The sequence below is a fragment of the Myxocyprinus asiaticus genome, chromosome 5 (genome assembly GCF_019703515.2).
Source record: "Myxocyprinus asiaticus isolate MX2 ecotype Aquarium Trade chromosome 5, UBuf_Myxa_2, whole genome shotgun sequence".
In the NCBI taxonomy this organism is placed as follows: domain Eukaryota; kingdom Metazoa; phylum Chordata; class Actinopteri; order Cypriniformes; family Catostomidae; genus Myxocyprinus; species Myxocyprinus asiaticus.
This window is the reverse complement of record NC_059348.1, coordinates 17,687,359-17,711,663: the sequence shown is the minus strand read 5'-3', so window position 1 is coordinate 17,711,663 and position 24,305 is coordinate 17,687,359. Positions and strand designations below refer to the sequence as shown.

General features: G+C 38.9%; 1 protein-coding gene across 1 annotated transcript; it reads right to left on the bottom strand.

The window, feature by feature from the left end:
- Positions 1-18,939: 18,939 nt before the first annotated feature.
- On the bottom strand, positions 18,940-24,250 carry LOC127441618 (carbohydrate sulfotransferase 2-like). Its single transcript, XM_051699216.1, has one exon. It carries the CDS (start codon positions 23,042-23,044, stop codon positions 21,650-21,652), a length of 1,395 nt encoding a protein of 464 aa, XP_051555176.1. The 5' UTR covers positions 23,045-24,250; the 3' UTR covers positions 18,940-21,649.
- Positions 24,251-24,305: the final 55 nt, after the last annotated feature.

Here is a 24,305-nt window from a genome sequence, read left to right as displayed (position 1 = left end):
AAAACATGAAATGCAATGGCATACCCTACAGGACTGCTGTGCAGCAGAACTGAGGAGCCCATTTTCTTCTTTCAAAAAATTGCATTATTAAAGCATTGGCCCACAGAACACTGTCACACTGGTGATATACTGTTGAGGAACAATACATTTTGTGAGGTAGGCCGACAGTATGTGCTGCAGTGTCATGTTTGGTGTGCTGGAAATGAAAGAAAGAAAAGAACATCAGCTGAACAACTGTGAAACACAATGGTGGTACCCTCCACAACTATTGGTCATCCTGACAAAAAGCCCTCTGAAATGCTCAGCTTATCAGGCCCATGTCTTCAGGTTACTGGATGTTTTTAAACAATACTAAGCATTGGTGGTAACCAGAGACTAGGAAGCAGAGGATTAGAAACAAAGTAGCCTGCTTCTCACTGAAGTGGATATTTCTAGGGCACATCCCAAGATACGCAGCACGAACTCATTCACTGTCATCCAGAAACTGAATCCTGTTCCAAGCTGCCCCATTATTAGATGCATATTCATGTCAAAACCCCAAGAGACACATCAGTTCTGTGAAGTATGCTGTCTTTATGTGCTGTTAAAAAGGATAGTTCACCCAAAAATGATAACTCTGTAATCATTTTTAAACATGTATGACTTTCTTTTTTCTGTGGAATACAAATGTTTTTAAGAATATTTTGGCCACTCTTTTTCATATCGTGAAAGAAAAAGGATTTAAAAATGTTAAAATGCATCTAATGGCAACATATTCGATTTTAGAGTTCCAGCAGAGGGGAAGATTTTTAGTAAATAACAACTTACATTTCAGTCTGTTCGTAACAAAAAGCTATTGTATGACTTCAGAAGACTTGGAATATAGCACCTGAAAAATACAGTAGCACACATCTTGAACAGTGGCTCTCAATTCTAGATGTTATTCCACATGAATGAAATTCTACTCGAATCAACTTATGACTGGTGATGCAAAGCTCAAATTCTATGGAAGTGATATTATTGGGCCTTCTTCATGGAACATGAGCAAAACTAATAGCTGCGTAAATCATAAATTGATTCATGTGTAAATTGTTGAATTCAATTCAGTGGGGTAATTTAAGTACAAAATGTTCTACGTACATTTTTTTTTCTTGAATAAGGCCCATTAACACCACTTCTGTAGAATTGTTTAGTTCATTTTATGTGGAATAACATATATAGGCTAATTGAGTGCCACTGTTTGTCATTTTGGTGCTTGAAATTCCCAGTCCCATTCATTTACATTTTAAGCAAAAGAGCAGATTCTTTAGTAATTCATCTTTTGTGTTCCACACAAAAAAGAATGTCATATGAGGTTGGAGTAAATGATGACAGACTTTTCATTTTGGGTGAACTATAGACCTTATTCACACTAGCACCATCTTTGATTTTTAATGGGAATGACAACGAGGCTGTGAGGGGATAGACCTGCCATTTCTTCAATGGCACAAACGGTATAAAGCTGTGTAAAGCTCATAGATCACATCTGATTTTCCACAACTCATGTTGTCTGGAGTTCTTTGTATACTGAATGTTCTTGGACAGATATTTTATCAATGTTTTCTCTGATCAAAAAACACTTTAAACTGCAGTACAGCCCACTGAAAAGACTGTAAGTCTATCCCTCACAGCCTCGTTGACATTCCCATTAAAAAAATATGGCGCTAGCATGAATAAGGTCTATTCCTTTAATAGCACATAAAGACAGCATACTTTAGCTTTGCAAACTATTATAAGAGTGCTAAGCACAGCGCTATGTGATATGTCATATGCGCAAAATCAGTGGGCATGTCCATTAAGTTTTGGTATTTTCATGCAAGCATGCACTTAATCTAAGGGGTTTGGCGAAATTGTGCGTGCAAAGCACTAATGGGCTGGGTCAAGGGAAATTTAATTCTATGGTTCTTCTCTGGTTATTGCACCGTTTGGGTCCTATTATATAGTCTATTCCTTCAAGCACCAGTGATATAAACAAAGGCTGCACATTTATAAGAAGTTAATAGTGTAAATGGGCTGTATGCAATGGAGAATGAAGAATAGAAATACTGTATGTTCTTTTGTGCATTATATGCATCCCAAATGTTGAATGACAGGATTTTTCTATGACAGTTACTCGTTCCTTTTATACGCATGGAAAACGTGGTTCTTGTCAGGACATGAATGTAGGTGCCAGTCCAATATAGAGAATGTAAGTATTATTAATCAAACTGATCTACTGACACACAAATCATGGCCAGTATTAACAGTGATTGTATTGGCCTTCCAGGTTAGGCTGTGGTTCGAGGGTTTCTTTTTATTTTACTAAATTCAAATTAAATTTCAAACTAAATTAAAATATAATTAAAATAACGAAGTAGTAAAAAAATAGCATATAACCACCTCCCCAAATCCAAACATTTTACCCTCTCCAACTTCTTCCACCGGCCACTTTTGCAGTAACTTAAATATCACTCCACAACAACAGGTGGAAAAATACCAATACAAATTAGATCATAAATACAATTGTAAATATAAACACATAATTAATAATAACTGAAAAACAAACCATGACCTCAAGAAAGTTTAACACACATCAGTGCTCAACATTAAAGTTTGTCCGGGACAAGTATATTTTTAAGGGGGCAAATGAAAGACAATTCAATACAGTTTGCGACATACACCAACCGATAGCGCTAACACTCCCACCCACACCCACTTGCACTTTGCACTGGCACGAAAATTGCGCTTAGAATTAGCACTCTAGCGAAAATTAGAAAAGGCTTTGCACGTGGCCGTTGCACGTTGCGCTGCGCCTAGCGTAGTCACGAAAATAGAGCCTATAATGTATATAGGGGTGTAACAATCCTTCGATCTGGATCCGTGCATCAATCAAATCACCAACAATGCAATGTCTTTGATTCAATGCATGAACATCGATGTATATTTTTTAAAATGCACATTTATTTTGACACTATAATGCCAGCCACATCCATACTTATTTCCAACCTTATGATATTCATCTTACTTTATCAGCACTAAATATTCTTCTCATGTGAGTGAGTGAGTGTTTGAAGCCTGAAGTTGCGCTCTGCTATACCCGTGCATGCTCATCAACAGGGCTGCGAGCTCCGGTGACAGGATAGCACAGAGTGGATGCCTTACAAAACCGAGTTCATTGCAAATTTGTTGCAAACTTGCCCCAAATTTGCCACTGATCATTTTCACATGCAAATGAGCTTTGTAGCAAACTTGCAGCAAATTGTCCATTGTTTCCAAAGGTTTGCTGCAGGTTCACCACTACCGATAAAGAGCAGCAAACTTCTGGCAAACATTTGCAGCTAATCACATGCTCATTTGCATATGAAAATAATCAGTGGCGAATTTTCTGCAAGTCTGCGGCAAATCTGCAATGGACTCTCAATTTTTGTTAGGAATCACATGCGCGATTAAATCGGGCTTCCCTCGCTATCGTGATGCATTTGAATTATGTGTGAGAATTTTATGTTTTAAAGCACTATGGAGCAATTCAGCTATGTCAAATGGCTAAATAACCGCGATATTCTGAACAGCGCTGACGAGGGAAAAAGAAAAAAAACCTGTTCTGCACCAACATCACTTACAAGACTTTTCACATCTTCACATCAACACCCTTAATAACATTTATCATGGTAAACTGTACAGAATATTGGAAGTTGTTGCCAAGAAAAAACACGGATAGCACATACTCTCCTGTCATGGGTATTTTGCATTGAAAGATGTGCTTGACTGTTGTCAGTGGTGTAACTTGGATCTTGAGGGCCCCAGTGCAAAGAAACTGCCAGGCCCCCTCCTTGAGGGGCCTTGGTTGTTTTTCATCATCCCTCAGGCCCGCGGCCATTTTTATAGCTTATTTAGGTTGACTGTTGCGGGTCCCCTCTCACCTCGGGCCCTAGGACGGCTGCCCATCCTGCCCTCCCTCTAGTTACGCCCCTGACTGTTGTAGAGATGACAAATTGTCACTGTATAGTGTTTCCCTCATTCCACAAGGCAATGAGCTGTCATCAAATGATGATAATCACATGTATGTGACTTTATTTTTTATATTCTTTTTTCAGCAACTGAAGTACCTTATTTTGTTGTGGATGCCCCACTGTGGATACGGGATTTGCACTTTTCAGAGAGCTCAATAAAATATTAAAATTGTATTTTGGCTGCATTTGTGAGATAATAAATGTAGTTGATTGTGTAAAATAGGCACATATTATCTATCGTAATATTGATTGCATGCCCCTGAATCGAATCAAAATCGTATCACGGCAGACTTTGAGGTATCGGCAAACATCGGATCGCTGGCTAAGAGAATTGACATAAGATCGTATCGTGATGGGACTTGCAATTTACAACCCTAAAAGGTTACCTTCACAGGTTAATCTAAGACTAGTTTTGCCTGCTAATGTTAAAACATTGAAGATTATGGTTTCCTGGGAAACACCTCTTTTAAATTACATATATGGAAATAAGATCATCAGCAAAGAAAGAATCAGATCAAACATTCATCAGCCTACTTATTCACAGAGCAAAACTATGATAAATCCCTTTGCTGAGAGGGAAAGACTAGAGTCTATTCTTCACCATCACTGTAAGTTAAATATTCTCTGTGAGCATGACATGTGGGTCAATAACTAAAAGACCTGAGGCATTTTGAAATGTTCTGGTGGCACAGCATGTGCTGTAGACTCAGCACAATCTTGCTGACATTATGAAAAACAGAGGCAAAACCATGTAGTTAAAAGAGAGTGTTGGCATCAGTGGAATCTTGAACAGTGGCTCTCTCAATTATAGATGTTATTCCACATGAAGCATCTTATGACTGACTTATGATGATACAAAGCAGAAATTCTACAGTAGTGGTGTTTTATTTATTTATTTTAATTTATTTTTTGAAACATAAGCAGAAATAATTTCTGTCATCAGTTCAGAATCAATTCATATGTAAATTGTTGCATTCAATTCAATGGCGCAATTTACATTTGTACAAAACAAATACATTTGCAGTACCAGTCAAAAGATTGGACACACCCAGTTATTCTTTATTATTAGCATTCTCACATTTTAGAATAATTGTAAAGTCACCCACTGCTTGGGTGTGTTTGGACTAAATGTCATCTTATGCAGGCAGAATTATTTTATTTTAAACATTTACTAATTATTTAACTATTTTAATTTAAATATTTGTTTTAATTAAAGGTCTGCTTCTCAGTCAAAACCCGGCAGCATTAAATCTGTATTAATGCATCATATCTAACAATAATTCACTGAAGACTTGGAAACAACTGAGAAATGTACTTTATAACTATTTTCCATATATCTGGATTAACTGTGCATGTAGACGTAGTAATTATATATAGTTGTCTAAAAGGTCTTCTGTATGTCACAAAAGGCTACATCCACAACATAATTACAAAAACTTACACAGTTCAACTTCAAATGCTTCCAACCAATCAGATTGCTTGGATGTGCAATAAATGTAAACATTATAACAGCAGTGACAGTATAACATTCGAAAACTCCCCGTCTTGGTGGATTTTCAGGATTGGTACGTGCTTAAATATAGCAAGAAAAGGCATGGCTTTTAAACTTCTGCTTGTGTTTGTCTGGGTCAGCACAAGCAAACGCATAGTCCTTCTCAAAGTGTGAACTCTGCATAGAATTTAATGCATGTAAAGAAGCCTCTTCAGTAAGCTGGATTAACCACATGATACATTTCACTGTACATTATGTAGTTGCTATTAGTTTTCCATTTAAGTAGAAACTTCTCAGTACAAAGAGAAAAATTAGAAAAGATCATTCCTTCTACTAAAATAGTTCATTTTTAAGAACCTACTTAAATATTCAGATTTACTGAATATTTCCCCTAAAAATGAAAATTTCATTATTACGTATTTCCTCGCATATTGTTCCATACTGTTTTTGTGTTTATATGTGCTGTTTTCTTTTTTGCTTGTTTTTTTTTTTTTTTTTTTTTGAATTTTGAAGACTCTTTATGCACCTTTTTCCAACAACGACAGTTCATAGTGGTGATCACCTCTGTCAAGCTCCAAAAAGGACAAAAAATAAAACAAAAAAACATCATAAAAGTTCCACTGAAGTAATCCACATGACTTAAGTGCATTTTCTAAAGCCATACAAAAGGTTTGTGAGGAACAGACTGAAATTTAATGTTATTCACTACAGCTGTTTTGTTTGAAACAATGTGTTTTGCATCAACAACGTCAAACCTGGTGCAATGCATCAATGCACCACTAATGGCAAATGAGATATGAGAGCTTTGGACGAGGGCAAGATTATCAGAGAATAACATCTTATATCACAGTCTGCTTCTCACACAAACATATCGTATGGCTTCAAATCCTGGTGGAGAGTAATTACTTGAAAGTAGCAACACAACTAACTTACTATACTACTATATATTTCAGAAGTGTGACAGTTACTCATGCTATTTTCACAACAGTGTACTGTAACAACAGCAACAAGCTAAATTTTCCAGAAAGTAGCGCTTTTTCAATGTACTGCGAATGCAGCAATGGAGCCAGGGGAGTAATCAAAAATGCTCACCTAAATCTTCTATCATGTTGCACTGGGAAAACAGTTCATTTCAATAATGTAAAAATGTATAAAGTAAAAAAGTAAAAGAGAAAAAAAAAAAAAAGACAGATTTACCATTTTTGGGTCAACCATTCCTTTAATGATTTATTTTACTTCAAGTTCTTTGGCTTTTTTCTGAGACGTTTTAGGGAAGTATTACATTTGTATAAACTGAGGACAGTGATGCGACCGCAGGTGTTGAGTGTGCATGGGCTTCAAGTTCTTCACACACACATTGTGCATCACACACATTCATGTCAGCATTTGCCTCACTGGCTGTGGAACAATATCGCCCTTCCCACGGCTGATATGCATGTGTTCTTTGGAGCTAATGTCACAAAGCTGGTTTCTCTCTCCAATAGCTTTTCCAGCAGAATTATTCCCCTCCCCCACTGTAATTACAGGAACGCATCTGCCACCGGGGCAATTAAAAACCATCTATCTCCCCCCTCGCTCATTACACACGCCTCCATGTCAGTCCATGGGGGCTGAACCCTGTAAGCTCTGAATAGAGAGAGAGAGAGAGAGAGAGAGAGAGAGAGAGACATAGGAATTATTAGGCATAATGTTCACGCTATTTATTTTTGTATTTTTTTTTTAAGTAAATGGGTACGGACACTGTCGAGCTCCACCAATGACAAAAAAAGCACTATTTAAGTATCATAGTCCATATGATGTTTGCTTTATATTTAAGGTCTTCTGAAGTCATATGATAGCTTTATGTTAACAACACCCCAAATTTAAGCTGTTATTCGCTGAAAATCTTCCACTGTTTGTGTGTTGTGTGTTAACGTATATATACAAATTCGTTAAATAAAGCCAATCGCCATTGGTTCTCATGTGCCGTAACTGATCACAATAAGCCAAATTTGAATGTAAAGAAGTGTGAATGATATTTTCAGTGAATAACGACTTAAACTTCAGTGTGTTCCTCACAATAAGTATAGTATGTAGCTTCAGAAGACTTGGAATATTGTGCATGATTTGTATGGACTACATTTATAATACCGCTATAGTGTTTTTTGGCATATATGGAGCTTGAAATCCGTCTCCTTTTACTTTCATTGTATGGAAAAGAGCAGCGTGAACATTTTGCCTAACTTTTTCTTTTGTGTTTGGAATTACATGATGCTGAGTAAATGATGATGAATTTTTATTTTAGGATGAGGTAGAATATTCCTTTCAGGATCACATGTATCTGGGTGGTCTTGTGATTTTGAACAGTTTACTTTGGCTATTACTTAATTGCAGAAGCCATGTACATAAATTATGTATATGTACTGAATATGTATGAAAATGTTTTGTCTCTTTGGAAAGTCTATTAATTATTTATGATGTGAGAAGGTGAATAATTAACATGTATTATCAGTGCTCATGGTTCATCCTTTTCCTCTCCCTATGTTAGGGTATGTTCTAGTATATACTCCTACTATTTCTGTGCTATAATGAGCACAGTGTGCAGATCGTCTGTGTGCATAGAATACCCGGATGACCTACTTCTGGACATATGCTAAAATGTGCAGTATACAACAGAGCGCACTGCGTGGGATACTATATAGCACAATGTGCCGCATTTGATTTGACCTTCAATTTCCATTGATTCCCAGGGTGACGAATGAACTGGAAGAAATATAAACTGAAGTATTTAACATCTCTTTCTTGATTCATTGATCGGAATGCCAAGGTTTAAGACATTTTACATAATATTTCAAATGAATATTTTTTGTGGAAGATGGAAATCTCACTCAATGAATTAAACATGTAGTGTGATAGAGTTATAACAATGTAGCTACCACTACTTAATATGTTAATCCTTACTGTGTAGTTTTTCAGACAATTTTTGTTTTTAAGTAGGCAGTATACAGTATATACTGCACAGTAATCTGCAAGCTGTATGCTAGTATTCCAGAGATTGTCTAGCTATAAGGAGCACTGAGACTTTTCCCAGTGGCCAGTCAAGTTGTGTGCCGGCTGCCAAAACCAACAAGTGCAGGTTAAGTCAGTAAAAACAAAACAAAACAAAACAAAACAAAACATAAAAAAACATTAAACAAAACACATACAAAAAAACCCCAAACCAAACACAAAACAAAAAAAAAACCAAACCAAACACAAAACAAAACAGTAAACAAAACACACAAAAAAACCAAACCAAACACAAAACAAAAAAACACAATCCAAACACCAAAAAAAATAAAAAAAAAAAAACCACACAAAACAAAACAAAAAACAAAACAGTAATCAATCACACCCCTGCTATTTAATCTAGGATTTCCTTGATCTTATGGTGAGACAACTGCTTTTTGACCATGTGAACATTTAAATAGCAATCTGAAAATGGCTATTTTAGATGCATCAAAGTAAGACGAATGTCACTATAAATGATTTAAATGAAGTGCTGTTTGTTTTGATCACACGGCCCTCAGGAATACTCGATTCTGATCGCTCAATCGTGGCATTCAGTGGTGAAATATTTCTGAATAATGATGTCGTCCTTGGCAACATTGCATAACTGACCGGCCATCTGGGAGTTATTTCCATCATAGCTGTGCTTTGCAGTCTTTACAAGTAAGCTAATAAAATTATTTTACCTCAATATTTCATGTCCGGTTATTTATTTATTTGGTAAGTAGCTGTGTAATAAGTAATATAATATTATCATGAAATAAGTGATCAGGACCCTGGCGCAAAGCGGATAATGACCGGCTGACTGTACATTATCCCTTAAGAATTACAGTATATGCATATGTGAAACATATAGCGGGGGATTATCCGATGTGGGTGGTAAAGGGCCAGCACTGTTTTTCAGTCCCAGTCCATCCGTGTTCCATTCCAAACACAGCCTCAGATTTTCAATACATAAAAAACAGTCTTTCCATTTATCAGTTCCTGATCTGCCCTATTTATTGAAGCACATCTCCAAGAGCGTACTGTTACAAAATGTGTGCTTGATTCAGTATGACATTTATAATGTTATAACTAATTACATTTTTCCCAAGCATGTTCCACACAAAGAGCATCTGTGAACAACGTTTTTGTTTAATGCACATGCAACACAGCCCACTAATTCTGAAAAGATTTCCTTGTGTCCTCTGAGCCAATGGGAAAACCATGGCAAATTCCTTATCTCCACAGGCATCCGGCAGAGAATCCAATATAGGTCATGATTCCATTGTCCCAGCATCTGACACACTCTCACTCACTTCTTCAGTTCCACTCTAAAGTCTCTCTCTCTCTCTCTCTCTTCAGAGCCACCTGCTACTTTAAGACTGTCTATTGTGGACTGGGTTCGAGTCAGAGCGACCCAAAGGATCATGTCATGCCTTGTTACTCACACCTCAGTTTGTCTGGCTCTGGACTAAAGTGAAGTCCCAGCAGATGCAATCTTCACTCCCCAGACCTTTCACACTGAATAGATACTTTACAGAGTTGAAATTTTATGCTTCACAAAAGTACCATTTTTTATACTCTAAGACTGTACTGCTCTGAGGTTATTCTTTCATAACTTTGTAGATATAAAATAACTTTTTCAACTTTTTCCTCAGATATATATTGTACTAATTCCTTAGGGAAATAAAAAGAGACAAATGAGACCATTGTTATTCCCAACCCACATGCAGATCTATTTTCAGTGGAACACAAATGTACTGCAGACATTTCTGAAGATCTTCATGCAGCTCTTTCCATACAACGATAACTCATAGAAACCACATCTTTCAAGCTCCAAAAAGAACAAAAAACACCATTAACTCTAAAAAGCAATGTGTATCTTATTTGATTCATGATTCTCTAAAGGCTCTATGATGTATGCAATGTACTGAATGTCTAGTGCCTCCTGGTTACAGTTTTTAGGACAGTATAGGACAAATGTCCGCCATTGAAGTGTAAAGCAAATGTCTTTTTGCTGGGAAATCTTTACTGATTTCTGCTTTACTGCTGAATTGAGTATGTGATGAATTTAAGCAACTTGTGCTTGTATAATATAATAATGTACATTATTTTATAGAAAAATCACGTTGAAATGCATGTCAAATATGATATAACAGGCTTTTGAGGTATACCTCTCAATCATCATTACATTACATTCATGCTCACCACAATAAAAAACACAGGGCTTTAAAAATACTTATCATTTTTATATAATTATATATTTAAAATGTATATATGTATTTTTATAATGCAGCCTGCTCTGTCTTTATAAAGATATTGTTTTACTCTACATTACAAGCTATTACTTACTGTCTCAGGACAATAATGACTTTTAAATCCTGATGTATCACATTAGATGGAGAAAAATATCACATATTTAAAAAAAAAAAAGACTGTATTTTCTGAAAATACTACTTCAAATATAGTTCACAAGTTGTACGGACTACTATACACAAGTCGTATGGATGTGTTCAACATGAACTATTGTTGTATAGATAGAGCTGTGTGAAGTTCTCCATTTAATCTCATTGCAGTTTCGGAGAAACAATTAAGATATTATAGAGATTTCATGTGTTATTTTTCGTTCCTTTGAGTTTGTATGAGGATATTCCATTTAGAGTATATTATACAGTCAGTGTTTGTTTACAGTCCAAGACTTACGTGTGCATACACCAAGCATTTAGTGATACACACAAACCATGACAACAGACCATTTGAAAATAAAAAAATCCAAGGCACCTTTGCAAGTATTTTGTGTAATTACAAAGTATGAGTATACAGTATGAGAAGTGTATGACTCCATCCAATAAATAAATAATCTGGCTGCTTTCGTAACCCATGCATCTAAGATCACAGGGTCCTCCATCAAATAGGCTCTCATGAATGTTTAATCACGGGATAGTTTGTAAGTGGAAGCAAAGCAGTGAAATTACCATATTCAGAGCAGGCAGTATGCTAATTACACCTCACACCGAGGTCAGTGGAGAGAGAAGCCTACGCATATGCATGTCTGCATCTGAGGGATCAGACTAAAGCTCTCAAATATTCTCTGAAATATGACTGAAGAGAGGAGAGTAGCTCCATTAAAGGGATAAGTCATCCAAAATTAAATGCATCCCATGCATTAAAAGCTGAATCACTAAAGATGCATTTAGCATCATTCCAAACACAAAACACAGAATAACTGAGAAGATTGCTATGTATATTGCTTATTGAGAATTAGCAGGGATTTGGAGGGAAATATTCAATTTTTATTCCCCCAGGCCATTTAAACACATTCGCCATCTCCTCAGCTGTTCTCGTCTGTATGGTCACCATCTGCTCCATTTGCATGATGGGCATCACTGACCAAGTAACCATGACAACTGCAGAGAGCATCTTCTCTCTGGCCTTAGCAATGAGTGTGGACATAGTTAACAATGAGACTGAATCTGTAGTGTTAACAACAGTCAATCAAACAGTGCTTGCATTGACAAGAATTAGCATATGCAAAATCAAGCATCACTCTATGTAGATATTTTTGTCTGTACAAGGCTGTCACGTGACCATTGGCTATGTTTGTTTTAGCTCAGTGTGGTGATGGGGATGTGGTTGTATGTCTGTCTGTGGGAGAAAGAGAGTGGTAAGGCTTATCATCTGGGTTGTCATTATCTCTAATACCTGTTTCTTGTTGTAGAGATGGTGGAGGGAGACATAAAAAGGCACACGAGGCGTCAGAGTAACAGAGAGAGACCAGAGAGAAAGACTGTACCTGTGTGTGCTCGATAGAAGTCTTTACTCGTTTGTGTGTGTGACTACTTAGCCACTGAGTGCCTTTTTGTTTATGTTTTATGAACGACACTGAAGAGTAATAAAAATACTCACGTTGACAGTTCACTACCTCCTGACTCCTTCATTACCCAGACAACGAACCTTTTACAGTGGTGCCGAAACCCGGGAATTCTTGGAGGACAACATCTTCATGGAGTCTTCACCACTGAGCAAAGTCATCAAGTCCCTCGCCAGCATCCAGCAAACACAACATCAGGCCTTCATGGAGTTACGACTGGAGCAGGAGCAGCATTTCCAAGTCCTGTTCCAGGCTCAAGCGGAGGACCGACCGGCGTTCCAGAGCCTGATGGACCGCGAGGGGGCTGCAGCTGCCACCCCAGAGCCCACATTGCTGGTGACCCTCGTCAAAATGGGGCCAGGCGATGATCCCGAGGCCTTCCTAGACCTCTTTGAAAAGACTGCTGAAGTGTGGAAGTGGCCTCCCGACCAGTGTGTGGCCGCCTGTTATCGCTACTCTCCAGGGAAGCACAGCTAGTGGCCCAGAAACTTCCTGCTCCAGCCTCCTCAAGTATAAAGACCTGAAGAAGGCCATTGTGCAACGGGTTGGCTGTACTCCCGAACAGAGCCACCAGCGTATCAGGTCCCTGAGGTTTGGGAAACATGGCCGCCCATTTGCTTTTGCACAACAGCTCTGGGATGCCTGCTGGAAATGGTTGCTGGCTGAGGGAGCCCGTGCCGCCATGGAGATCATCGATCTGGTGACATTGGAGCAGTTCATCTCCCAGCTTCCTCGACGGATGGCAGAGTGGGTCCAGTGCCACTGCCTGCCATCGCTGGAGGAGGCAGTCCAGCTGGCCAAGGACTACATGGCAGCTGGTGTCGCACTCACGTACCCATATTTTTTATCATTAAAGATTGGTTGTATCGAGTGACACAGGACACTCAAACAAAAGAAAATACAACCCAGTTATTAGTACCGAAGAGCTGTCGGGAAACCCTCTTCCAGGCGGCTCACTATAATCCATTTATAGTTTTTTTTTGGCCGGGCATTCACGGGGACATATGCAAGTGGTGTGCAGCATGCCGTGAATGTCAGTTAGTGAATCCACCGGCCACCCCAAAAGCGCCATTGAGAAGGGGACCTCGAGAGAATTGCCACGGACCTCGTTGTGCCATTAGAACGGACTGCACATGGGCATCGCTTTGTATTAGTTCTGATGGACTATGCAACACAATATCAGGAAGCAGTGCCCCTGCTCAACATCTCAGCACATAGTGTTGCGGAGGCACTCTTCAGAATAATTTCCCGAGTGGGGATTCCAAAAGAAATCCTCACTGATCAAGGTACTACCTTTATGTCACGAACACTACGCGAACTATACGAATTATTAGGTATTAAGTCGATTCGCATTAATGTTTATCACCCACAAACAGATGGGTTAGTGGAAAGATTTAATAAAACCTTAAAAAATATGATTTGTAAGTTCGTACATGAGGATGCTAGGAATTGGGATAAGTGGCTCGAACCCCTGTTATTTGCAGTGTGAGAGGTCCAACAAACCTCCACAGGGTGTTGTCCATTCAAGCTGCTGAATGGGCGTCAGCCACGCAGCGTGCTCGACATCATGAGGGAAGCTTGGGAGGAGGGACCTTTAAACAGTAAAAATGAAATTCAGTACGTTCTTGATCTTAGAGCAATTCTTCACACTTTGGGTCAATTAACACAGGAGAATTTGCTCCAAGCTCAGGAACGTCAAAGCCGGCTTTATGACAGGGGCATTCGACTATGAGAATTCACACCGGGAGATAAAGTGCTTGTATTACTGCCCACCTCAAGCTCCAAATTACTGGCCAAGTGGCAAGGGCCCTTTGAGGTCACTTGGCGAGTTGGAGATCTCGAAGAGGTTAAGTGAATGGATAGGGGCGGAGCACGTCAAGTTTACCATCTCAACCTCCTAAAATCATGGAGGGAGGCGGTCCCTGTGGCCTTAGCGATGGTAGTTCCAGAGAGGGCGGACCTCGGACCAGAGGTGACTCTCAAACCAAATTCACTCACCCCTGTCCCATGTGGAGACCACTTCTCACCGTCGCAGCTCACAGATGTAGCCAAGTTGCAATTGGAATTTGCAGACGTGTTCTCGCTTCTCCCCAGTTGCACAAACCTCATAGAGCACCACATCGAGACCACTCCGGGGGTGGTGGTTCGTAGCCACCCCATCGCCTTCCTGAACACAAAAAAAGGTTGTTAAGGAAGAGTTCGAGACGATGCTTGATATGGGCATAATAGAAAAGTCTCAGAGTGATTGGGCCAGCCCGGTGGTTCTGGTACCTAAGAGCGACAGGAAGGTCCGGTTCTGTGTAGACTATCGCAAAATGAACGCAGTGTCCAAATTTGTTGCATACCGAATGCCTTGGATTGACGAATTGCTCAATTGGTTGGGTGCGGCTCAATTTTATTCAACACTGGACTTAACAAAGGATTATTGGTAGATCCCTTTAACTCCAATCTCCTGAGAAAAAACTGCTTTTTCCACTCCGTTCGGCTTACACCAATTTGTGACCCTTCCATTCAGTTTGTTCGGGGCCCCGGCCACATTACAGCATCTCATGGACAAAATTCTCAGATCCCATACAGCATATGCCGCCACATATTTAGATTATATTATTATCTACAGTAATGACTGGCGGCAGCACATGCACACTCAGTTTCTTTGAACTGACACCATCAGCATTCCATTTCAGTTTGTTGTGGCATAAACTCTGTATTGTTTATATAGTCCACACCATTGATGCATCACCCAAAATAGCCACATGTTCCCCAACCCAAACCCCAACATAAACCTAACCATCAGTGGAGTAAAAATGTAATGTCAGGAGGGAAAACGCAACCCCCGAATTGTGCTTGTCATGCGATTACACGAACGCGATTACTTCCTGGTTTCAGTGTGGGATGCGAAACCGGGTCTTCCATACTGCTGACTCAAACACGCTTCTGGTCACGCCACAAAGAAAGGTAAATACGCTGCAAAAATGTCTGATGGGAGATGCCGCTTATCAGTGAGTTGGTATAATGTGGCCGATCCTGGGGTACACCGACATCCCGTGTGATCATTTTGGACTTAGTGGTGCTATCAAAACATTTCTGTTTTTTTTTTGTTTTTGTTTTTTTTAGCATAGCACCATAGTAAAATTGCCTCAACCACTGTGTGAGCTGCCAGGGCTATCTTTCTGCCTAACCAGTGGGGAGTGTTTGGGAAAACTGTCTGAAAACATTTGGTAGAGACTGATCGCACATGTAATTCAAAAGTTTTGCTGCTGACATTGGACTGTGCTTACTGAAATTCAAATCACTGCCCCCAGTGGCTAAAGCTGAAAGTGTTGTTGAACGTATGGGCACGTGTGAGCTCCAGTTTCTGGGTGAAATGTCCACAGAGTGGTGCATAAATTATGCTATACATACAGTCAACAGGAATGCATGTTTTTAAATTCTACCACCTAAACCAAACCCCAACCCTTAACCTAACTGTCAGTGAAGTGAAGATGCAATTTTAAAGCTAAAATGCAACCTATCCAATGATTATGTGAATGTGATTTCTTCCTTTTTCCATGAGACCAGAACCCGTATCTTGGATGTTGGTCGTGCAACGCACTATCATTGGCACCAGAGGGAAATGTTTTTATGCTTTATTTGATGCAGAAATATCTGATGGGGGATGACGCTTGCCAGCAATTCAGCTGAATGTCAATTATAGGGTACACGAACATCCGGAAGGAACATGTTCAATTTCCTGTGTGATCATGTTGTTTGGTAAAGCTTGTGGTGCAGAAATTGCACACTTCACCTTTAAATTATTTTCTCATTAACATATGCAAACATCTTGTATCACCTTAGGCTGACTTTTTTTTTAATCCATGCAATGCTGTAACATGATCATTGGATACTTTTTGTTTGGGTTTGGAAACACTGTCAATAATTTTTTTTACTTTCTCAGTCTTCGAGTTAACACCTTCAGCATTCAATTTACATTTGTTGTGCTGAAACACAGCATTGGTTTAAACTGTCAAAACATCTGACTTACACATATTAACCCCTGGTTTCTCTGAATCTGGGTAAGTCCCTGGATCTTACACAACTTGTCAAAGACATCTTGTGATACCAGAGGCATAAAGCCATGTGCACTCCATGCTTTTTCAGCCTTTTATGATTGTTGCTAGTCAGACAAAATTTCTGATGCTGTCAGAAATTCATCAGAGGTTAAGATTCATTGCAAAGACAATTAACAGGCCATCAGTGAGCATGTCACACTAAGCAATCAAAGACTGCCAATTTTGCGAAACGACAAAATAAATCTTCATTGATTTTTTTTAAGTTGTCGGCAAAATCGTCCATTGTGCACCCAGCATAACACAGTGCATCAACTAAAAAAAAATACATTACAGATTATCAGGAGGCCATAATACCATGCAGCGATATCGCAGGATATGGGGTAGAGAGATGGCGATAGGCCAGGAGCACTCACTGGAAGCCAGACTGAATGCCAGAAGATCCTCAAGCCCTGCCATTCTGCTACCTCTCCATATCCATCCCCTTCTTCCTCCTGTGAGGGGCCTCCCTGCCCGCCACCCCCTCCAGCAGCTGCTATTACGGGAAAACAAAAGTGACTCTCTCGTGGTTCCCCCTCACTCAGTCGCTCTCACACATGGCAGCAGTAACAAGACCAGGCCCTGAGAGGCACCGCAGCCCACTACAGAGAATCAAGCATTTATAGTCACTGAATACTCCCATGAGGCGCATAGATTGTCTGAGATTTGTGAGCTACTACAGTTGACAGCCTGCCACTATGCTGTCCTGCATCAGTGTTATAGCGTTTACACTGGTGACATGTTACAAACAGAGATACTGCTACTGTTGCACAGATTTTACAGATGTTTTGGTCCTGTTAATATCCTTCACATTCTTGACACAACTATAGATGTGTAATAGCAATCTAGTTTATACTAGAGAGCAGAGTTATTGGTGCAAAACAAAATAAAATGTAATTTTTTTTTTACATTTTCAATAAAAACTACTCACTATATTGCTTGCAGTTCCAGCCCTGATTGCAAATCAACATGATCACAAGCTGCTTCCGAATGTTCCTGTACCCTGAAATCAACCCAATTCTTCCACTAAAAAGCAACATCACCATCCTACATGCTTGCATTATTTCAGACATTTTTAAAGGAATACTCTGGGTTCAATAAAAGTTAAGCTCATTCGACACCATTTTGTAGCATAATGTTGATTACCATAAAAAATTATTTCGACTCATCCCTCCTTTTCTTTTATAAAGCAAAAAATCGAGGTTACAGTGAGGCACTTACAATGGAAGGGAATGGGGTAAAAAATGTTGAGGGTTTAAAGGCAGAAATGTGAAACTTACAATTTTACAAAAGCACTTGTATTAATTCTTCTGTTAAAACTTGTGTATATTTTGATCTGTGAAGTTGTTTAAATCATCATTTTTACAGTCATTTTAGAACGAAGTTGTAAAATTGGATATACATACACAGAAAAGGTTAGTTAGTAAGCAATATTATCACACTAAAATCATGTTAACATGCATATTGTTTACATTGTGTTGCTATACCTTTCAAACAGTATGTATTTTAACCTTTACGGATTTGCCCCATTCTCTTCCATTGTAAGTGCCCCACTGAAACCCAGATTTTTACTTTTTTTTAAAGAAAAGAAGGGAAAAGTCAAAATTAGTTTTTGTGGTAATCAACATTATTCCCCAAATGCTGTGGATTGAGCTTAACTTGTATTGAACCCAGAATATTCCTTTAAGGATGTGCTTCCATTCGAACTCTACAGTATTTTAATTTGTAATATGGCAACTACCAAAACAATATTTAGCCCAGTGTTTGTCCAATGCGTTAGGCTGGTAAATAACACATCTGCTGTTTTTAATGCAGTTACAATATTGTTAACTGTCCTATTCTGCCTATGTCATGTTAACAGTATTGCATATTGTTGGGCCCATGCACATTTTTGTTACTTTTGTACAATAAACAATTTGGGGAATGTGTTGGATTGCCACTTGATGTCCAATGTAAAATCAGAAGAAAAAACAACTGACAACCACTGTGCAAGGGCATAATAAATTATACATAACACAAAATAATACATTCTATATATATATATATATATATAGAGAGAGAGAGAGAGAGAGAGAGATCTACTACTCACTATTTATATATGATCTACTACTCCACTTTACTACTTTTACTACTACATAGCTTTTAAAATGTGTGTTCTTTTGATGGAGCTAAAAGGGCAATCTGTGATGTTTAAACCATTTATTGGTCAAAATCAGGAATTTGCAGATCAGAGATCTTGAACTTTAAAAAAAAAAAAAGAAAAAAAAAAAGTGGTAACCTGCAAATTGTTACCTCAAGGATCTATTTTTACTTGATCTAACCTAAACATATTACTTCTGTTGGTGTAACCTAATTTAAATACAGTTTTGAATTAAACCAGTTAATTTAGATTTTACCACATGAAGCTAATTTTTAAGGTTACCTAACAAAACCTTTATTACAATGTCCGCATTGAAAGACATTGAGAGTAAACTCCTACGTATATCCTTCAGTTCCTGCTCTTCCATGCATGAAAGTGTATAGAACACAAAGTGTACTGTGACTGCCCTTTGAGTTAGCAAGAATGTTAGTGTAGAGATTTCCCTGTGCAATGTGTAGGTACGTCCTACATAATTTAAATGCAATATTTACACAGCAACTATAACATTATGAAAGAATAAACAGCCATGAATACAGTGCATTCCAGCTTTAGGATTCCCAGCAGAGTGCAACTTAAATAAGTGCTGCTATGTTGGAACACATTTGCATACTGTTAAAGAGATGATACTCTTTTGTCACATGGCAGGCAGTATTTTAAGATGTTGTGACATCTATAGGATTTTCAAAACAGTAGCACAACTGTTTAATTCAACCACAGAGAAGAAGACAGACATTCATCTGAAGCTCTGTAGTTCAGTGGCAATGTGATATCGAATCATCACAAAAGAAAATTCATCTTCATTCTTTTAACAACTATATTTTTTCAGCACTTGCATAAGAGGTGGAAAGTTATATTAAAACCTGCTTGACATGCCGTAAGAATGCAGTATTACTGGCCTCATTCAAATAAGGGCACACCAATGACTGTTATTCCTTCAATGCCCTTGGGTGTGAAATACATCACAAATCACATAAACATACCTCTCATATAGTATTAGAAGTGAAACTGAGACAAAGTGTGCAGCTGGGAGCGAGTTAATATGTTGCACTAAGACAGTTTATGAGAGCATTAACCCAGAGAAAGTCTGCAGAAATTAGGGCAAGTCTCAACTGAATTTATTAGAGCTCCACACAATAATTTTTTTTTCTAATTTGAATTAGACCAACAGGACAATCAGTACGTTTACATGCACTTTAAAATTAGTTTTCAGTCGGACTAAAACAATTAGTCTTTTTAAAATGTCATGGAAATGCTTTAGTCCGACTGAAATCATACCAGTCAGATTTTTGCAAAGTCGGATAAACTTAGATAATGCTATTGTAACTCGGCTTAGGCCAGCATGTACACGTTAATCAGACCACAACTGGCCTCAGCATTGTGCGCATGCTCCGAAAGACAGAGGTGACACATGTGTATTTAACCTGGCATATTTGTCGTCTTTCCTTCAAATATTCGATACACACTGAGTCACGTTGGTGAAGATGAAGACAGTAGCTCGACTATGCAAAAACTCGCTGCTGCTCGATTTTAACTGCACATGTAAATCGTACTGAAAGTAACTGTTGTTGTTTAAACTATGGGTTCCCAGATCTTTTAAAACATTAAACGTGCACTCAGTTTTTTAAGTATACTGAAGAATGGCTTACACTGACACCTAGTGGCCTGGATGCTACATCATTCAAACACAGTAGTATTCAGTTACCGATGCCATTGTAGAAATGTACTATGCACAGTAATACAGGCTTAATTTAATCCATGAATGACAGTGTCCAATAACAGGGTAGTTACTGAGATTAAGCAAGTAGTATTCAGCTGGTCACGTGATGCTAACATGGCTGCCCCCATGAGGCGCCCCTGCCCCATGTAGAATAAAAGAGCTTTTATAAGGTTACTGAAATGACTGAACTCTTTATCTCACATGAGTGGTCATGATTTTATACATATGTTTCAACATTACAATTAATTTCTTTCGAAGTGAAACTTTTTAAATGAGGAAAAAAATTACTGAGTGCACATTTAATGTCCATGATTTTTCAAGTCATTCGTGATTAGTAGATTTTCAAAAATGTATTTTTATAAACATAAATTTCTAGCAGATTAAATTTTTTTAGAGCAGAGCATAACTAGAAAAATGTATATTTACTAAAGAAATTACCGTGCCGTTTTAGGATTTGGTTAATTTCCATGACTTCCAGGCCTAGAAATAAGGGCCCTGTAATATGAACAAAAAAACTAATTTTGCAATGATTTAATAGATGTTGCGATTGGGTTTTTAATTGCGATTTTGGCAGATATTTTTCCTTATTTATACATTTTACATTCTGAAATTTCAGTGTTCAAAAACACATTTCAGGAGCGGAAAAAACATAGTCTTTGCATAAGTGATAGATGATAGCGTCTTTGTTCTTTATTCCCTATTCCTGTTGTCTCACTGGAACCTTTTTTTCCTCACTGCATTCTGCAATAACTTTTCAGTGTGCAGAAGATGTGCAACAATCAGAATAGTGAATTAAACATCACAGAATTCAGAGTAAAATAAAAGAAAGAAAAAAAAAGAAATTAAGCATGCTCATATCGCGATTTTATTGCGATTGCGATTTATTGCGCGACCCTGCTGGAAACCACAATTTCAAAAATTCCCTGTTATTTCCATGTTTTCCGTGACTGTGTGAATTCTGTAGATAGACGTCTCGCATGCAATGTAAAATTAGCTTTGTTTTGCATAATCAGGAATATAACAAAGCCAAAACTACATCTACATTTTTTGGTTAAATAAATATCTTGCTGTACCTTTAATGATTAATGACACATTGTACACAAGGTAATTGTTTTCCTCTCTTATTTGGTCAGACATCTGGTAATGCACAGACAATATTCTGGTCCCAACATAAGTGGCTGAGTACAGTATGATGCAAACAGATACATTCCACTGAGCCATTAAGCACTGAACATAAATAACAGTTTGTTAAGAATGCGAACCAGGCTGCTTTCTGCACAAATGCAAAACACAATGACTTCAATCAAACAAATGTCTTTGGCGACTCTTTAGATTTTGGGCAGCGTCAACAACGATTTGCTCAAATCCTTAGCCTCCCCGGATGTGCGCACACGCAGGTATCCGAGCAGAGACATTGCATGCTGACAATACTCCTCCACCTGCCTGATCTGCTGGTAGTTAAGCACAGTTCTCCAGGCACTCGCAGCTTGTGTTGCATTCCTGGATGAAACGATGAAGGGTTTAGAGGAGGCGCTGCTTCCTGTTGTCATATTCGTGGCGAAGGCCTCAATGTCATGATTGGCCGAAAGGTTGACGAAGCGATAAACATTCCTAACCGTTTTAACAGGGTTTTCCACTAAGTCCTCATAACGTACAGTCATGTATTTCCCCTTGAACCAGGTGGGCGGGTGGAGGGCGGTTTTCAGAGTTCTGGATGTCCGTTCACAAATCACTTCCATGGCTCCTATGGAGTGATAGTCTGCACCGTCCTTTTTGTTCACTTTGTGGTTCGGGTCCACAAATGGCACACGACGCAGCTTGGGGTCTCTGCTGCGCACGACTTGCAGATTTTCCCGTATGAGTCCATGCCGAGATTTAATCCTGGAGTTGGCCACCGCCCTGGGGTCTCGGACTAAATGGATGACTTTCAGATTCAAAGAGGGGTCCTCCATCAAGGGGGCCAAAACGCTGATATCCAAAATACGGACTCCCTTAATGACTATAGTGTTGTACTTCAAACATTCCTCCTCCAGGACTTGGAGGCTCTGTGGAGGGCACTTTTTGCAAACTTTATCATCCACCATGCCAACTACATCCTTCCTGTAGGACGAACAAATAGGGTACGAGCAGATGACCTTATTGAGAGTGGCACCAAACAGTCCAAGCGAGGTTATGTTCTTTCCCCCAGGGCTGTTGTACAACTGGAAAACCGAGAAATCACACCTGTAAAGAGAGCTCAGCATGTCCCGGGCAGCTCCTTGGAGGGACACAGCGTCCCCCGGGTACAGTTTTTGCCAGATATGCCACATAGGTTCATACAAGAAAAACACATCTGGGTTTTGGTTGAACAGTTCGCCGAAAAAGGATGAACCGGACCTCCAAGTGGTCAATACATACACAAGCTGCCTTTTCTTGATCTGGGGGGCTTTGTAAAGAAAACGGATGTCCGATCTGCTTTGGAAAGGCATTCCCTGCATTGGCTGGTTGCATTGCTGTGGCTCTTTGGTCCATTTATAATTAGCCAGGTTCAACATGGTCAAAGCCACCAGCAGAAAATAGGCAAGAAACATAATGATCTTCTTCCGGCGCAGCACTTTCATTACAATGCCAGGGTTGGCTATTATTTTGGTGTGGTTTCTGGTGCAAGGCTTGTGTTTCCTTCCAAAACCAGCATTTTTCTCCCATGGTGGTGTGAATTTTAGTTGGTAGGATTTGTTTTTCATTTATGACACAGGAGAGCCAGTGATGTCCAAATAGAGCTGCACTGTATCAAATACAGTGCTGATGATGGCATAGAAGAAAGCGTGACATCTGCCCCTAGACCACTTAATCGATTATCGATTAGGTGATGCGTGTGACACCCCAAAATACGAAACGAAAACAAACCGCACTGCAATGCGCACGGTTTCATTCGGATGCAAGACAACGAATGCTGTTCATTTCGTATAATGACTCACAAAATCAGTATAAAGCACTTTAATATTCTCTTACCGATGAAAATCCCGGAGAGATACATTCCGGCGCTGCTATACTGGTGAAACACTGGAATGAAATGTAAATGTAGCGCGTCCAGGCCACGGGCTGCGATAAAATGGCGATATACGTGCGTGAACGTTTATTTGACTTCAGAGAGAAAAGAAACCATATTTGAAAAGATAATATCAAAAGACAGTGGCATCCCCCATCAAAGTGGTACCCAGCGTCAGCTCTGTTGTCCAGGCGTCCACTGTAATTGATACTGCACGAATTCAATCGGAGCAGAGGAACACAAGTCCCGCCTCCTCCAAGTGCCGATTGGTGGAAAGAGGAGCGTCTAGGCGTTCCCTAAGGACGCTATTGGTTCATGTCTACATCTGTCAAATCTCACTGGAATATCAAACAGTTTTGGCTACATAGCAACATCTCTATGATGCTCTATATTCAGAAATAAGAATTTTTTCCGAATATTTTGGAGACTCCAGGCACCTTTTGCATAATCTATGATCTTATATCGACGAGTCTATCTTTTTATAAAATATTTAGTTACTCCATTTTTTTTTCCTTCTATTATTGCTTTATTACATCGCAAAGAATGTCTTCGTAAATTGTTTAGATGATGTGTGTTTGTGGCTCTTTAAACATCCGTCGTGACAATCCTGACGGTTTTTATCCAGTATTTTTGTGGGTCTTAGAACCTTCAGGATTAAAATCGGTGACAAGAGATTTTTGTATTAGCCTACATAACTCGACAACAATGATATGTTAAAAAGTATATTTGCCATCCACTGTCAGTGCCTATTCTTAGTAACTATTCCTTGTAGTTACTGCCACCTGCTGTTTGTTTCTGTCTCTTTCTCTCACCCACTCACTCTCTTCAGTGTGCCATATTCTTTTTCTACATTCACACTCTCACGCAGTATAAATTGACATTAATAAATCATACATGTTAATAAAAGAAGGTGTTTACAGAAAAGTTTGTGCTCTTCTCACTCTCTTATCTGTATT

Excerpts from the sequence above, each read along its gene's own strand:
- LOC127441618 (XM_051699216.1), bottom strand. The coding sequence starts at position 23,044 with ATGAAAAACAAATCCTACCAACTAAAATTCACACCACCATGGGAGAAA.